The following is an 18,466-nucleotide window of genomic DNA, read 5'->3' as shown; positions in this document are numbered from 1 at the left end:
AATGGTTACTGGTATAAAATTACACATCTTACGCAATCAAATCTTACACAATTAAAACCTAATAAAGTGAAAAATAAAAACAAAAATATAGCTGCAAGCAGTGATGTTGGGCCCAAGCCACCAGCGCCAGTGCTACCCTGGTGGCATCAGACAATTTGACAGTTATTATTAGATAGATAGATAGATAGATAGATAGATAGATAGATAGAATATTGAACAAAATCTATATATTGTATAGATTGTATAGAAAATTATTTTCATATTACACAGGAAAAAATAATTATACTACTTTTTAACTAAAAATATTGATGGTGTCATCTTTACCACATGGCATAAACAAAGTTTTGTCCAGTAAAATGCTTTGTTCCCTCATTTTTAATGCTCCTAATTACCACATTAATACAGTTACTTATATACATGAAATAAGCAAATAATCCTACCTTTTGGACACATGATCATAATCCTATATTGTTGACAGTGAAACTCTTCTTCAGAACCGTCACCCTCAGACTCAGGTTCAAATAATCCCAGGTTAATTTTCTTCTTCATCACTCTCTGACTCTAGCAGGTCAAGACCAAAGTTGTGGTGAGAAATACTCCACAGCTGAATGTGAAATATATTCTTTGCTTTTCAGGGTACAAACTTGTCCAGCTGTGATGTTAACTAAAGGCTAATGGTTATTTTTATTTTATTTATTTATTTATTTTTTTAAGGACAAAAACTTCAATACTTTGCATCCTAAATGTCCACTAAGACATCCTCTGTGAGGCATAAGTAAATGTCCTGCTTTTAAAGAGAAATATATAGTATTTTCACTCTCTCTTAAGTGCTAAACAGCCTAAATTACAATCAAAGACACACACACACACAAACACACACATTTATACTGAAAGTTAACTTTTTTCTTTTCCAGCATGGTACAGTATGGTGGGTTTCCAAAGATTAATAAAAGCACCCTCAGAGGGACTTTGAATCATTCCTTTCAAGAGCTTCCAGAGCCTTTATGGGCTCAGAGCCAAACAGAGAGAGCTCTTAGAAACACATTTTTCAAAAATGTGTGAAGTTTTGGAAGAGATGGACAGTTTTTCCTCCCTGTACAAACAAAACATGTGATCGTTTCATTAGGTTGGTAAACAAATACTCTGGTCCCTAGTGAAGTTCAGTTGAATCATTTTCTTTAAAAAAAAAATAAAAAAATAAAAAATAAAATAAATTGATGAAGCATGCAATAAAAATAAATAGGGCCATTTTTAAAATAAAGGTAATAAAAAAAAAATATGCAAATAAAAAAATAATCTAATAAAACTAATAAATTAAAAGTGATGTGTATTTGTCAGTCACACATAATGAAACAACTGAAACTCACATTATACAATGTTTTCATAATGACTATAAACACGATGTTTACACAATGGTTATTTATCATTAATAAATCCAATGTATTTTGAAAATCGATAATAACAAAAAAAACAAATAATACCATGATACATTTTTTGAGTATTAAAACTGTATTTTTGAGTATTAAAACTGTACTATCGCATTATCTGAACTATCATCATTTTACAGTCGTTTTAGGGTTTTGGCCATTGTATTGCCATGGAAATTAAGTTGTAAAATGGTATATAATGTTCCACCGAGTGTTTTTGTTGTTTTTTCCACATCATATAGTTCACAGATCACAGCCGGAGTTCAGTGTGCTACTGTGGGATTTATAGTGATGGAGAACATTGAACTTTACACAGCACTCTGAGATCAATGTTAATCGTATGGTGACATAAGCAGCCAGTCCAATTTCCCTCCAACAGCGCCTGCGGTGCACCAATTATAAGCCAACAGAGGGAGGTGAGAAAAAAGAGGTGCAGGTGTGTGTACAGAAGTTCGTTTTCAGGAAGTGTGTGTTTGTTTGAATTCCTGTCCTCATATGTTTACTCATCGTAGAACAGGATGCGAACAGACAGCATGTATCTCGTCTTTTCTTTTTCTCAGCACCTGTCATGAGGAGGAGCTGGGACTTGTGCCAATCGCCAGCTCCTCCCTTAACAGGGACATATTAACCAGCCTAGTATCTAACACACATGTAACCCCCCCCCCCCCTTTTTGTAATGCTTTGATGCAGTTATTGTTCACTTTATCAGTTTCACAACTCAAAACATGCCATTAAATCACATAAAATGTATTACATTGATAATGTGGTATCAAATTGCAGTACTATGATACTTTGATAAAAAACATGGTACTGAATGATTCCCATATTCATATACCATAATATGTGCTCCAAGATGCCTTAAAGAATTCAGTGATGTCCAAACATTATAAAAATGTCAGCACGCCTTTCAGACTGTAATGGGATACGAATACTGCCCTCATTTCACTGTCCTAGACTTTCATTGTACAGAACTGGTTCATTGCTTTTGTCTACAAGACAAAGATCATGTCACCATGACGACTTTAGCAAACAGCAGCACGTTTACGTCCTTGGTGACAGAAGGGAGGAACTCGTTTGGGTTTTGTCAGGTAATTTTTATTTTATTTATTGTTTTTTTCTATTAGTCCTAAATACGTTTCACGTATGTATAGTTTTATGTTTGACCTGAGATGTTTATAATGCTAGAGAAATTAGTTTTCCATGGAGAGGCATCTAAAAAAGGCTACATCCGAAAGCTTTAAAATGCTGCCTTCGGAGGCAGCATTCCAAGTAAGGAAGGCATCAAGGCACGTTCAAATCCAAATTCTGCTTTACTTCCTGTCTCCGGAGGTACCTTCTTCTGATCGAATTTTGAAGTCAGCATTGATGTATCATTCGCTGCCTTTGATATCCCACAATCCTGTGCGTTCCATTCGGTGACTGTTGAGCTAATAAATAAAGATGGCATCTGAAAGTTGCGCTTGGTGGTCAGTATGTGTGCAAATGTAATGTTTTTTTTCTAGCGAGAAATCATTATAATAGTAATTAAATATTAATTTAGTTATCTCCAAAATTCATTCTATTTTGTTGTAGATCATTAAACCGTTGCGCTGCCTCAGAAGCCTGTGCGAAATCTGTTTCATGAGGTGCCTTCGTGCAAAAAAGCTGCCTGCAAAGTCATTGCCTCATACGGCAGCGAGGCAGCAAGTCAGCTGCCTAGGCTTTCGGACACAGCCAATGTTTTCTTAGATGATACGATGAGGTTTTTATTGATCTCAGTTATTGAATCATCTGAAGAAGTTCACCAAAACAATTCGGTCAGATTTGTTCACTGACCCTTTCTGCAAGTTATGTTCACAGGTGGCGACAATAGTCACCTATCTTTTGTGCGTTATAAACGACTGACTCATCGAATTGCTTCCTTATTCAACCACAAAATTTGTTTTTAATTATTAAACGTTTAAAACTTAAGTTAATACATTTTAGATATGCATCTACAAATCGACTCTCCAGGAACAGTGGAACCTTCACAGAATTTTGACTATGAACGAACATTCTTCTAGTAACATTAATGTTAAATGTTAGCAGAATGGTTTGCATGAAAAATCTGTGTACGAAAAATAAAACAAACTTTAGGCTATGTTCTTGTCAACTTAAAAAGGTAATTAAAAAATAGTAATTACAATAATTTGTTGCGCAGGTCATGATCGCACACACTTGTGGAAGTAAAAGATGGCAGGACGAGAATCTCGGAGCAGTGTTTGTGTGAAGATGTGCCCTCAGCAGAGAGCTCGTCATGAAGCCTACAGCGAGCCGTCTAAAGAAGCTCAGAGCTGGATGGCAGCGGCGAGACAGCGTGTGTGCGCACACCTGAATAATCAAAAATCCCGCCAAGTCTGCAAACTCACCGCTGCTGCTGAGCGTCAAAATCAACTCACAGCACAATTAAAAGCCGCCGAGGCGAGGAATCGTGTTAGACAGCTGAGACAACACTATCAAAACCTGAAGGCAGGGGATTACCTTAAAATAATAGTTCATTTTATTATGTGCAAACACTTAAAGGTGCCCTCAGTAATTCCATATTTATGTTTCCCTGGCCAATATCGGTATGATGGTTGTAACATAGTAAGATGATTGATTGATTGATTGATTGATTGATTGATTGATTGATTGACTGTTTGACTGATTGATTGATTGATTTCACATGCAAGAGTAATATTTAGCTGATCATGTGAAATAAAACCGCTTTGTTGGGTTAGCTACTTATATTACACTTTATACTTTAAAAAAAGAGTAGGCCTAGGCTACTTATTATGGAAATAATATAAAAGATAGCTACTTAAGTGCAACTGAATGTACTTTAATGTAATTTCTACTGAAACTTTTATGTCATGTATTTAAATATATTTGTTATTACGTATTTATAACAATTAGTTTGTAGTTTAGGGCATTTAAAAAATAATATTCCAAAGTAGGCTACACTTTTTAACTTTTTTTGCAGTAAAAAAGTATTTTATAGTAAAGTATAATGTATTTTTCTTTTCTAGTAATCCATGACACCCAGATATATGACACAATATCAAAGAAAAGATCTGTTTTTACTTCAATTTCATTGTGACTTTAAACACATTTTTCAAAATTAATTTCTTTAGCATAAAACTTTAACAGTGAATAAAATAAATAATACTAAGTGCACCTTTAATCACAAAAACACAAGACCCCCTATAGTTACCCAAGTGTGAACATGTTAAAGATATAAATCTCAGCCAATTCTTTGAAAGGAAACTCAATACAGCATTTGCCTCCTTGAAGCTTGCCTAAAAGTCTAATCTCTCTCTTCGCAAATGTTCAGGAGCAGGAAATTAACTTAATGATTTCATGCCAGTCTAACGCGCAGAGGGCTGTACGCCTGGAGCAGCTACTCCCAGTGAGAGAGAGGAAGATAAACCACACAGACTGCATGGACCAATTACAGGTGGATATATTTGCTAAAAATCTCATAGATCGCCTTTTTTATTATATATATAAATGTATTGCAAGGAAAATGGCAAGTCAGAACCTAAATTTTTTTTTTTTCAACAATGGCAGGAGGAGCAGATCTTTGCTTCATTTCCCCTTTCCCACTGCTGTAATGTCGTAATAACGTTAAGCAGCTCCCAGCTGACAATTTTTCATTGACCGTCAAGGTCCTGATGGTATTTCCTAAATAAGCATGAGAATCAGAGAGAGGAGAGAAAGAGAGAGAGAGGATCTCCTCCACATCTACACATATTCTAACAGGTGGAGGAAAGCGTTCCCATTATCTCCCCTAAGCAGGAGTGACTGCTCCTGTTTTGTCTTAGCCTTTATTTTACCTTAAAGGGTTCTTCAATGAATAAAAAAATTATAAAAATCATGAAAAAAGGAATCCTATCTGACTGTCCTTTCAAAGTCATGTTATCTTTAGATAGAAAATGTCAATGCAGTGCAAACTGTCATCTGTGTAACATTGGCATACTTGGTTCAACTGCTGCCATGCGAGACCCTACAGTGATGGGACTGATATTACTGAATCATGACATTCAGAGTGTTCAGGGATTCGGAATGATCTGTTATTGTGTGAGGGGCTCAAAAAGTGCACACCTACATCAAACCTGCATGAGATTAGTCCATTGGGGCTTCATCAGCTAACGGTAGTATATTAATGACAAGTGACAGGTAAATCAAAAATTTGGAACTGTCCAGCTGAACATGACTGAGATTGTGTGTTTTTCAACTTTCTGCTGACCATTTTATATATATATATATATATATATATATATTGTGCAGTATATATAAAAAAGTTGTTTAATACATAGATAGATATACAGGAACAAAAGAAAACACTGAAACAAAAACAGAGGGAACACACAGAGGTAACTGTACTTGGTCGCTGTAGGAAGGAGCACGCAGGAGGCACAAGGAAATGTAAACAGTCTTTAATCCTAGGAATACAGGGGAAATCCACACAAAGGGCACTGGAGCAAACACATGTACACAACAAGTAGACCCGACAGAGACAAACTGCACAGACTGGGACTTAAATACATGAGATGATTGGGGAAACACAGATGCATGGGAATATAATCAAACTAATAAACAAAACGAGGACAGGAACATGACCAAATAAGGGAACAGAAACAGGGGCAAAACATGACACAGACAGTCCATGATCCTGACATATCGCCCCCCCCCTTCCTCACACCATAAAACAACGGGGTGGGGGAGTGGGGGGGGGATTGGGGGACTAAGGAGGAGGACGGGAGGGGGCTGGCAGACAGAGTCCAGGGAGGAGACGATGGAGAGAGGAGACAGGAGGGGCTTGGAGCAGAAGGAGCCCAGCTGGAACCCCGAGGTGCAGATGGAGAGCCAACACAGTGGAGCCAACGGAGGGAGGAGCCATGGAAGAGGAATGGTCGCCGACCCCAGGGGACAGACCAATGGAAGCAGAGCAGGTGGTGGAGGAGCCCGAGGTGGAGATGGAGAGCTAACGAGCCAGGGGGATGCTGAGGATCCAGTGGGCCAGGGTGGAGCCGAGGGCTCTGGCGACCAAGGCGGAGGCGGAGGCGGAGATCCACGGCAGAGCCAGAGCGACTGAGGACTGAGGAGGAGCCAGTGGGATGGACGACAATGTGCAGCCAGATGAGTGGAGTCCTGAGGCAATGGTGGGTCGACGCCCAACCAAGGCAGAGGCGGAGGGACGAGGGAGCACGGTGGAGCTGGTGGAATGACGGGTGATGGTGGAGGTGAGGGATTCTCCAGCCATGGCGATGCTGGAGGATGGCAGACCCACGAAGCTCAAACCATAATGCAAGTAGGCTGAGGGTGAGCAGAGGGGCTGCCAGACGACAGCGGTGGAGGAGGCAGGAGTGGGTAGGAGGGCAGGCATTTGTGAGCTTCTGGGCATTCAGGGCTAAACTCTGGATCGGGAGCCCCCTCTGGGCTGAATCCGGGAACAGGGTGGCGCTCTGGAGGAGCGGACACTTGAGGGCGCTTTCGAGGAGTGGGCACTGGAGGGCGCTCTGGACTGGATTTGGGGACTGGAGCACTCTCCTCCTCGGTTTGACTCTCAGCCATGGTGCAGGGGACGGAGCTCCTCTCCATACTCACACCATCCTCTGCTTTCTCCCTCATGGCGGGCATTGTCACCAGCTCTCGCACCTGGTTTGATGGGTTCAACTCTATGTCTGGGGCAGTCCACTGCTCAGTCGCTCGGCTTTGCGCTGGCTCGCTGATCACGGCGGGAACTGGCTCTCCGTCATCGGTGGGCTCAGGGTTAATGCTCCGCACCGTGAGGAGATGGTGGGCTGAGCACTGGGTTTGGAGAGGATCTGACAAGATCATCCATGGGGCAGAATGTTCCTCGCCAGAGTCCACTCCACTAAGGCAACGAAATCCTCTCGAGGACCATCCTCGGACAACGGGTCGTCCAGGTATCTGGTGGTGCTAGCTAACAGCCAAAACAGTCTTGTATGGTCCTTGAGAGATCTGTCCCCCTGCCTTAGCAGGAGGAGGAGGAATTCAGAGCGAAGGAGGGGGTCTATGGAAACAACAGAATCAAAAGAAAACACTGAGGAAAAATGGAAACAAAAACAGAGGGAACACATGGAGGTAACTGTACTTGGTTGGGTCTTCTGTCATGGTACGCTATAGGAAGGAGCACACAGGAGGCACGAAGAAATGTAAACAGTCTTTAATCCTAGGAAATTAATGATATGAGGGCAGTAAATGATGACAGGATTTTAATTTTGGGTGAACTGTCCCTTTAATTTGATGGCTTATTAAAAGTTTATGTTGAAGTGTTCCTCATTTGTAATTCGTTTTGGATAAAAGCAATAGAAGGGCATTTTTAAGAACATGAACTCTTCAAATAAAATTTTTTGCACCTTCTGTTGCTTACGTTTTCTTCTGCTCTGTTTTAGAGACGACAAATTGAGGAGATCCTAGAGGATGAGAAGGGCCTGTCCACCAGTTATAGATGACTGAAGATGAAAAGGAATATATTTCCTGAATGATCTGAGACTGAAAATGCAGAGTATTGTGGCCTTGCATGCCAAATATTTATGCGTATGTTTGTATTCTATATATATTTCTTAGTCAAAATTTCAAGATATATTACCTTGCCACAGACCAGTGAAGCAATTATGTTAAGGGATTCTGGCTGATTATGATTTAAATAATTATCATTATTACAGAGTCTGGTAACCGATAGATGGGCAATATTACAATTCTATGCTATTTTGTAAATAAATAAAGAATAAAACATTGAATGCAAAATGTATACATTTAACAGTGTTATTATTAGTGTTTTTATTAAAAGTATTATTAGTGTTAACTAATTTTTAACTAATAACTAGTTTATTAGTTATACTATTATAGTACAATGTATTCTGAAATAACTTTTATATTCTTAGTTTTATTTTGAGTTTAAATTTTAGTGATTTTTAATTTGCTTTTATTATTCGTTTATTAGTTATATTAGTGCTTTTCTGTTATTATTATTATTATTATTTATTTATTTATTTTGTGTGTGTGCCTGTGTACGTGTAGCAATATTTCTATATAGCTTTTTTTTTAGTTTTAATCATTTTACTCATTCAACTTATATCAGTATGCCAAGGCAACGTTTCAAACTTTCATTCAAGTTTTAAGTTCAAGTTTTTGAGTGCATTCAATGTAAAATATATTGAAAGTACTTTGATCGTTAACAGATATGTATACGGTATCCTTAATTCTGTTCATTTTTAGAAATATTCATTCATATTTAAGAAATATCAGGTTAGAGGAGGACTTCTAAAATCCACTGTGCTGCAGTTCCAATAACTAGAGGTCTAAACCTCTGATCTTATTATATCATATTTCATAGTTTCTCCTATGTCTTCAAACCTGCTTTTCTTTCATGTGGAAACCAAAAGGGGATGCCAAAGTGGAGACTGGATGTTCAGTAATCCCATCTCAGCAGATTATGATCGAGAGCAAAAACCCATCTAGACAAAATGAAAGTCTCCAGCTGAGGCACAGAGGTTTCCGGGGTGGAAAAAAGCCCAGACTGACAAACAGAAGAGAGAGTAAAGAACAGGGCAGCTTGCCATGTCAGTAGCAGTCAAACACAGATTGCTGGCAGCAAGACTTTTTCGTGTGTGAAGTGTCTGTGAAGCATCAGGGGGTGAATCTGGTAGCAGGAGGTCGGACTGTGAGCGGTTGATCAGCTTGTAAGGTGTGTGTGTCTGAGCAATAGAGCTGCCCTCTAATCACCTTGCAGATTGCTGACGTTATGATAGAAAGTGAGCTCATAGTTATCCTTCTTGGTGTGAACAGGCCTTTATCGTTATAGTTGTGTTGTGGACTCTGTTATTCTTTTAAATTTTGATTGATTTTTAAAAATAGGCACATTCACACCAAGAACGACAACTGTAACGATAACTATTTTAGCATCCACAACGATACACTATAACATTATTTACTGCAATGACACTCCACTTTAATGCTCAAGCTCTTTAAAGCAGGATAGATTCTGAGTGGTTGTCATTGTTTTTATCATTTGTGCCGTTAACGTTGTAGTTATTTTGAGGATTCTCCCAGCAAACACTAAATGTTCCCCTAATGTTCCTGTTTTGTTATTTTTCGTTATGTTCTCCATTGGTTTTGTTTTTTATTAAGGAAACCTAAATAGTTAGCTGGGCTGCTATTCTTAGAACGATAATTAAAACTATCTTAAGCAATATAGATAAAGGAATCGTTCATTCGCTGGAACACAACTCTCTAGTGAACGCACAGTTAGCAGAAGCTAAAGATTACAGTTTATAAAGTTTCAAATATGGATTTTTTTTAGTACAAAAACACATTGATTCACTTCAGAAGGCCTCTATTAACCCCCCAGAGCCATGTGGAGCACCTATTATGATGAATTTATGCACTTCTATTGGATTACACTGCCGTTATAAAGCATAGAAGAGCCAGGACATCAGAACTCAGAACTCAGATTGTATTCGCCTAAAACAAGAAGAAAGTCATATACACCGAGGATGGCTTGAGGATGAGCAAATCATGGGGTAAATATAATAGTGCGCACTGCAGTTATTATCGTCTGCCACTTTAATTGCTCAAACACTGTAGATCAGGATGGATTCTAAATGGCTGTCAATTAAAAAAATAATTCTGAAAGTGATTCTAATAATATTGTTCCTCTGTGTGTCATTGTCAGTACAGTTGTAATGTGGACTCTCCCAGCAAACACAGAACATTCCATTAATGTTCTCAGTTGATTACTGTCTGGTGGTTTTATTTTTTGTTTTGTTTTTTCAGAACTGAGATCCTTAGAATGTTCCCTAATGGCTGTTTTGGGGTTTTATTTTTATGACCAAAAAATAACATTCCCAGGATGTTCTGGGAACCAAAAATTGTTGGCTGGGCTGCCATTCTCTTAAATTTAAAACAGTTTTTAAAACTATAGTTAAAGCCCGTTCACACCAAGGATGATAACTATAAAGGTAACCAACTATATTATCATCCACACAATGCAAGATAATGTTCTTTTTATTATAAGTGCACTGCAGTTTTGTCTCCTGCTGCTTTAAATGCTCAAGCTATTTAAAGCAGGATAGATTCTGAGTGGTTGTCATTGTTTTATCATCTGTGCCGTAGCGTTATAATTATTTTGTGGATTCTCCCAGCAAACACTAAATGTTCCCCTAACGTTCCTGTTCTGTTATTTTTCGTTATGTTCTCCGTTGGTTTTGTTATCGTGAACAAAAGCTAACTATGAGTTTTTCTATCAAGAAAACCTAAATGGTTAGCTGGGCTGCTATTCTTAGAACGATTATTAAAACTATCTTTAGCATTATTGTTAAAAGGATTGTTCATAATGTGGAACGCAACTCTCGTGAACGCACATATGACAGTTAGCGGAAGCTAAAGATTACGGTTTATATAGTTTCAAATATGGATTTTTTTAGTACAAAAACACATCGATTCACTTCAGAAGGCCTTTATTAACCCCCCAGAGCAATGTGGAGCACCTATTATGATGAATTTATGCACTTTTATTGGACTTCTATTGGAGTTCACTGCCGTTATAAAGTGTAGAAGAGCAAGGACATCTTTTTACATAACTCAGATTGTATTTGTCTAAAAGAATAAGAAAGTCATATACACCTAGGATGGCTTGAGGATAAGCAAATCATGGGCAAACTATCCCTTTAAGGCCCATTTACACCAAAAACAATTAACGAAATATAACTATATTAGTATTTATTACTGTTTATTGTAAGTGTGCACTGCAGTTATTATTGTCTGCCACTTTAATTGCTCAAACACTGTAAATCAGGATGGATTCTAAATGGCTGTCAATGAAAAAAAAAAATTCTGAAAGTGATTCCAATGATATTGTTCCTCTGTGTGTCATTGTCAACACAGTTGTGACATGGACTCTCCCAGCAAACACAGAACATTCCACTAATGTTCTCAGTTGTTTACTGTCTGTTTTTTTTTTTTCCCACTATGGGAATTTTTTTTTTTTTTTTTTTTTTTAGAACTGAGTTCCCTAGAATGTTCCCTAATGGCTGGTTTGGGGTTTTATTTTTATAACCAAAGAATAACATTCTCAAAATGTTCTGGGAACCAAAAATTGTTATGGGCTGCTATTCTCTTAAATTTAGAACAGTTTTTAAAACTAGAGTTAAAGCCCGTTCACACCAAGGATGATAACTATAAAGATAATAAACTATATCAGCATCCACACAATGCATAAAGCAAGATAGATTGTTATTGGCTGTCAATTAAAGATAAAAAAAACTCTGAAAGAGATTCCAATGTTATCATTCATGGCGTTATCATTATTGTCGTGTTGTTGATTTTGTAAACACAAAATGATTAAAAATAGAACTATATTGTTATCATTATAGTTATCATCCTTGGTGTAAACGGTCTTAACACCCATATTTTGTTCAACCCGAGGTCACATTTTGGTTCTCCACATCAGAGGCAGGTAAACAAAGTCAGAATTCAACCTAATTACGCCTCGAAGTCATTATGTCAGCATTGTAATTAGAAAGGAAGCAGGGTGAAAGATTGGTCAATTTCATGTCTCTTAGATTAAAGATGGGGGTGAAGCCGAAGATGACAAGAAGCAGATAACACAATTAGCTGAGCTGCTACTTAAAGGTGGGAAGAGAAAATTACCTGTACCCTTAACAACATAGACTATCATTAATTATAAATAAAAGGAATTTAACAACCAAATGCTTTTTAAAGACATTCTTATTGCTCCAACTAACTAAATGCTCAGCAATGTAGGTGCTTTTAGGAGGGATAAGCATTTAATCTTATGATAAATCAAACTGTGGGCTTCTTAATAGTGTATAGGGGAGGGGTTTCAGCCCTACAAATGAGGCACAGAGCTTTACTGACACCAAGTGGCCATCACACAGATGTCCCCTCGTAACCCTCCTCCACCTCCCACAGTCAGTCTCACTCTGTAACTGCTGGAGTAACAGTGGAGTTTATCAAGAGAGATGCAGTACTTCAGATCAGTTCACAATATCTGGTGTAGCAATGCTGTACTCTATCAGTAAAAGCATGTGGAATCTTGGAATGAAACTGGTCTAGATAATTTAAAGTAATCAAACTTGTATATTAACACAGCTGAGATGCATTGTTTTGTGATTTTTTATTTTATTTTTTATAGTGAACATTTATATCTTCAAGAATCTTGCAGAAATGCTGTTGAGGGATTTTTGTGACGCGTTGTTCTCCTTAGTGTTTGGCGCCTCCTGCTGGATATTTACAAGATTTGTATAAAGACATGATTATATTCTATTAAATAATTATTGTTAGATTAATAGACATTATGTGTAATTTAAAACATCTTATGTCTGATTTGCCGTCTATAAAGTGTTATACCTGTAAAAATATCATAAACACATTTAAGTTGACTAGAAGTTAAATGAATGCTAAGGTTATTCACATATATTAAAGAGAAAAGGGGAACTTACTGTCAAATGATAGGCTGCATAAAAGTCAAGTAATGCAAGACCTAGTCGGCCTTATTCTATGACTGAAGTTCCAAACGTTTTGTAACCCCCCTCAAAAAAAGTGTTTTTTATGCAAACAGCTTTATTTTATTATTTTAATCAACACATTGTGTACTTCATTGTGTACACATATTTCAGCTGTATGATTATAGGAAGATCAACTTGAAAAGTTCCGCTGGAAATGACAATTACTGAGGAAGTCCTTCGTCAATCGACTGAGTAGAACTGTCTAAATCAGCGCATGCGCAATTCATCCTCAGCCTGCCTCCGTAAGGGTGTCGATTCTCAAGCTGGAACATTGGAGGAAAAAAAAAAAAGATACTGTATTTTACCCACAAAACAGCCAAAAAACAAACGGATGTGCTTCAGAAAACGAAACGGCTACCGCCCTCCAGATCATTTTAATGCCAAGTTTGTAAGTATTGTCATCCTTAGCGTTTTTTTAACAGCATAGGCTAAACGTTGAGTTTGCCAGTGGATGGTGGGTTCTTTCCCGTTTTTCTTTCCCTACCCGAAGAAAGGGTCGTCCTCCGTAAATCCCAATCTTCTGTTTCTGCATTTGTTTTTGTATAGTCTAATGGGCAGGAACTTACTTCTATGGCTTGGTGAGAACGAAGCTTTCCTAGAAATAAAGCGCTTGAATGTGTTCGAGATAGACTACAGCGCTTATTCGCAGTCGAGGAGGGAATGCCGCTTGTCTTCGCGTCTCTGTTACTGATCCTTTCGCTTCATCAGGATGGGATAGGTATGTGTTTGGAAAGCTAAACAGAGTTGTCAGCTGCTGTAAGATGTATTTTGTGAGCCCCGTGCAGCAGTCGTGCTCCGGGAGTGATGTGTTTTCAGTGTACAGTTATTACAGGAAGACCGGTGTGTGTGTGTGTGTCACGGGCATTACGGGTTTGATTTTTCATCTCAAATAAAATAACATCTGCATAGCACATTCCGGTTTCACCTCAGTCGATGTTTTAAATTGTTATCGGTTAAGCAGTATGCGCTGATTCGGTTGGTTTGGGGCATTTCGGTGCAACGGAGAGTGAACGCTAATGCACGGATTATAGCGTTGTGTGATGTGGATGCTTTCAAATCAAACCTCTAGGAAGTGGGGGAGGATAAAGCTCAGGTTATCATCTGTCACTGCCTTTGACTTATGCATTTCTAGAAAATAACCGCGTATTTTTGGTAAGCAATAAGAATAAAGCCCGAACGGCTTTTTGCGCGTGTGTGTATTCGCGTGTCGTTTTCGTCTCGAAAGATGCTCTTCTTTACCTTTAGCAGGCTGTGTAGTAAAGCGCGTTCGCGAGGCGCGCGCGGGACCTTCGGGTGAATGAATTGCGCGTGCGCGTGTGCGCGTGCTCGCCGCCGCGGTGTCGCGTGGCGGCGCTTTAAACGCGTTCGCGCGTGTCGCTGCGGAACCGGGGAGACACAGCGCGCGTGCAGCTCTGACGTCAGAACGAGAATTCCCGAGGTTAAGAGATATTTATGTCCAGTCGAAGAAGTCATGCCTGGGTTTTTTGTTGGCCGCGTCACAGGCATGTCTGTTACTCGACTAAATTCAGTGTATCGTAGTGTAGGCTACCGCATGTAGCCGTCTTAGTTTGTGGTGACAACAACGAGGTCTATATTTAGCCAAAAGAATGACATGTTTTGAAACACCGAGCAAGCTTCCACGTGGGCATGCCAGTCAAACTCAGCTGCTTTGATATCTCCAGCATCTCTGCTGTAGCCTACCAGGAATCAGATTTAGTGAGCTTACTTCATTTGTTCCACAAAGTCACGCTCTTGAGTTCTCAGAGAACATTGTGTTTGCATTGTCTTTCTCGTAGTAGTGCATTTGAAATTAATTAAACCAGATCCTTATCTCTGAAAATGTGAGCAGAGATAGAGTGTCCATGACCAGCACCTTTGCTTTTCTGAGAAAAACCTGGCTTGTCAGAGAATAAAGCCTTGAAATGTAGCTAAACTAAATTTAAGTCAGCCACTGAGACCTAGAGATTAGTAGTAGTAGTAGTACTTTAAGAACCCTGTGAGATTCTTTTTTTTGATACGTTTCTGATTAAAAAAATCAGGTTTGAGCAAGATAATTCCATGGGCTTTTATTTATTTTTTAGTTTTAAATGTATTATAATTTTAAAATTGCCAGTAGACCTCACAGTCAGACAGTTGTAGTCTGTTTTGGGGGGTGGGACATTCTCATTCTAGAAAGCATTTGATTGGACAAAAATCTGTGTAGTGCAGGATGAGTCATCATCACTTCCCCACACATAATGGTCAAAAGAAATTTTTTTAAAGGCACAATATGTAAGATTATCATTATGAAATATCCAAAAAAGACTTGCACGGTGTGATATATTTCATGCAGTTGTGTACTTACATACGTTATCCCACAAGTTCCCATAAATCCAGAGAAATTCCTGTTCTGGTTAATCATTTTTATCCGCCTTTAAAAAGTGCACATATTGATGGCTTCAGAGTTTATCGAGTGAAAGCCACTAAACTTACGTTTTGATTACATGGGATTGTTGCACTTTTCTTTGTCATGGGGTGCAGTGCTTCCAAATCGTTTTATTCACAAGGATGTGTAAAGTAGAAAGGAAATCATGCTCTGAGATGTTTTCTGTTTCTATTTACTCACAAGTGTGTATTGAATACTTTGATATTGAGTTCATCTCTGGATTGAAAATAAATGTCCAATTATAGTAAGACATGTCAATTTAGTCTAATTTTACTGACCTTTAAACACAGAATTGAATGATCTTAAAATGTGCATTGTTTTTGCATATTTTTGCAAAAAAAAAAAAAAAAAAAAAAAAAAGAGTTCCAGTAAGGTTTGCACTGCAGAGATAGATATCTTTAACCACATCCTATTGCAAGATAAAACCTAAACTCATTCTGTCTGCTGTATGGGCATTATTCAACAGCAGTTCCTGAATGAACAAAACCAGAGAAAATAGAAAAGCAATGTGACCAGTCACTGGAGCAGAATCCTGAATAAATGATTCCCTTATTCAGGGCCTTCAGGGTTGTGTAGGGTTCATAAGGGGCCAGTCGCTCCCTCTGAAGCCCTAATTCAATCAGAACACTGCTTAGCAAAAACAGCTCCTTTTAAAACAAAAGTGAGTCACATTGCAGGTTGCAACCGTGTCATTTTTACATTATATGGGTTAATATCACCATAGAGTGCCTTTCAGCCCTCACAAAACTCAAAAATTTTGGTTTTAATTTCCCATTCGCATTGTCATATCATAAATAGTAGACACTCAAGTACTATAGAAACATTAGCTTAGCTCCCACACATTTTTTTCTTGATAATTATGGGCCATTATTCGAAGCATAAACCATAAGATATGTCCACCCTGTCATGGATATATATATTACTGTTAAATACATCTTCATTGCAAAATAACAGGGTTATTTGTTTGCTTATATATATATATATGCAAATTATAAATACATAAAAAAAAAATAGGTAAACCATGTGTTTTATATATATATATATATATATATATATATATATATATATATATATATATATATATATATATATATATATATGCAAATTATAAATACATAAAAAAAAAATAGGTAAACCATGTGTTTTTAACCTGTTAACTGTCACTGGACCCTCTTGTCATATTTTAAACAGTAATATCTTAGTCTGACCTAAAGTAATCTTGACAACCTGTATATCGTTTGAAAGCTTAAAGACTTTAGTTTTCATATTTGGTGACTAATTTTTGAAATATTTTACAGAGAAACTGTAATTTATTAATTTGCAAGAAGAGTACTCATCGGAGTGAGAGAGCGAGTTCTGGCCTTTACATTGAAATAGTGATGGACATGTGAAATCATAACAAATAGGTAAAAGCCTCCATTCATTTTCATGTAATGTGTTCAAAAGATAACATCCATTCTATTTTTGGATTAAAAAAAGCGTCTAAAAGTGTTTTGAATTTAAAGAAAAATATCAATAGATTTTCCATTTTTGATGCAGCGTGAACTGTAACATATGTCTTTAATGTTTTTTGGAAGTTGAATTGAAATCAAATACTGCCATACTACCCTTAATACTTACTGAATGTGATGTCTACTTCATAATTATTGAGAAAATTATGGAAAAACATGTTTCAGATCACTTAAACCATATATAGAAATGGAGGCGCCCTTATTTGTTTACTAATGGGATTTATTAGTAACCTCAAACAAAATCTCACTGAAAGCAAATTTTTTGAGATATTAACCTCAAATTTGGAACACAACTTGTTCAGATTTTTTTCTAGCAGTTTTAGAGTAAAACTTGTGTCAAATACATATTTTACATAAAATATAAATATTTAGATTTTTACATTTTATGTTTTCAGAAACTTAAACTTCCATATTTTTTTAATATTATTTTTTTATAACTTTTTCACTTCTACAATAATCTGCCTTCTTTAAAAAGAGACCAACCTTAAGTCTGTGCTCCAAAGCATTCACAATTTAGAACAATTTAAGTTGGAAATGTCATTGTCAGGTCTATAGATGCTCAAAAAGTGGAACCGACAGTTAACAGAAACTCATATAATTCGTACATGTATTTTTTCTTATTTTGAGAAAACTGTGATATTTGGATGCAGTTTTTTGTTTGCATGTTCTTGCCGCCACACCTAGCTATTGAACACACTGGATTATAGATATGATTGAATTATTAATTAAAATATTATTGTAAAATATCAAGATGACAGGGTTATCATGGCAAATTAGTTATGTACAGGATGCCAAAAGGCACCCTACAGTGATATTGACCCATATACAAGAAGCTGAAATTAAACATCTGATGTTATGTTATGGTAGCATTATTACAGTGAGTTGTTGTTGCTTGCTTGATCAAAGACCTGAAACTGTTATTTATTTATTTATTTATAATAATTAGGGGGCGGGACATGCTCATTCTAGAGAACATTTGATTGGATGAAAATTTGTGTAGTTCAGTCATGACCTGAACGTGTTATTTATTTATTTATTTATTGCGTTTTATGTTGATTTTGAAATTAAATGTGATCAAATGTGTTGCTTAGAATACTAATAAGATGAACAAACAGACAGAGTGACCAGTGTAGTCGATTCGTCAATGATATATATATGTATTGACTTCTATAGAGAGACTGTTAGATGTAGGCTATTTTATATATATATATATATATATATATATATTCATTTTATTGGTATTTTTGGCAAGCTTTGTGTGTAAAAATGTGATTATTGATCAATAAAGATAAAAAGGGAAGGACTGAGTTGTTAAACTGTCAGAACATTGTTAAAGGGACAAATGCTGTCCAGGAACAACCAAGATTGTGTTTCATGATGCTGTTTGTTTCATGATTAAATACAATGCCAGTATCATTCCCCAGCAAAACCAAGCCTCGACATGAACGTCTTGCTTGTCACAATAATTCTGAGAAGTATTTGTATTGTATTCACATTATATGCTGGAGTGAAACTTGTTGTTGGTAAAATTACGTCAATTTGCAGAGA

General features: G+C 37.2%; 2 protein-coding genes across 5 annotated transcripts in view; both read left to right on the top strand.

Annotated features, from left to right (window-relative positions):
* Window positions 1–2,394: 2,394 nt before the first annotated feature.
* On the top strand, window positions 2,395–8,174 carry LOC122141926 (protein LKAAEAR1-like). Its single transcript, XM_042750756.1, has 4 exons — window positions 2,395–2,515; window positions 3,607–3,914; window positions 4,759–4,881; window positions 7,847–8,174. Exons 2-4 carry the CDS (start codon window positions 3,639–3,641, stop codon window positions 7,904–7,906), a joined length of 459 nt encoding a protein of 152 aa, XP_042606690.1. The 5' UTR covers window positions 2,395–2,515; window positions 3,607–3,638; the 3' UTR covers window positions 7,907–8,174.
* Window positions 8,175–13,179: 5,005 nt separating this feature from the next.
* Window positions 13,180–18,466, top strand: part of rgs19 (regulator of G protein signaling 19) — a 38,665-nt gene continuing 33,378 nt past the window's right edge. Inside the window, exon 1 of one of the 4 annotated variants that reach the window (XM_042750389.1) lies at window positions 13,180–13,370. In XM_042750389.1, coding sequence (XP_042606323.1) covers window positions 13,197–13,370 — 174 coding nt within the window. In that variant the 5' untranslated portion in view covers window positions 13,180–13,196. The other 3 variants (XM_042750390.1, XM_042750391.1, XM_042750392.1) reach the window with 3 other exon arrangements.

The sequence above is a fragment of the Cyprinus carpio genome, chromosome B23 (genome assembly GCF_018340385.1).
Source record: "Cyprinus carpio isolate SPL01 chromosome B23, ASM1834038v1, whole genome shotgun sequence".
NCBI classification, from domain to species: Eukaryota; Metazoa; Chordata; class Actinopteri; order Cypriniformes; family Cyprinidae; genus Cyprinus; species Cyprinus carpio.
This window is presented reverse-complemented; position numbering and strand designations above follow the sequence as displayed.

Coding starts and splice junctions, on each gene's coding strand:
- LOC122141926 (XM_042750756.1), top strand. CDS start 3,639: ATGGCAGGACGAGAATCTCGGAGCAGTGTTTGTGTGAAGATGTGCCCT. Junction 3,915..4,758: donor AACACTATCAAAACCTGAAG/GCAGGGGATTAC, acceptor GCAAATGTTCAG/GAGCAGGAAATTAACTTAAT. Junction 4,882..7,846: donor ACTGCATGGACCAATTACAG/GTGGATATATTT, acceptor GCTCTGTTTTAG/AGACGACAAATTGAGGAGAT.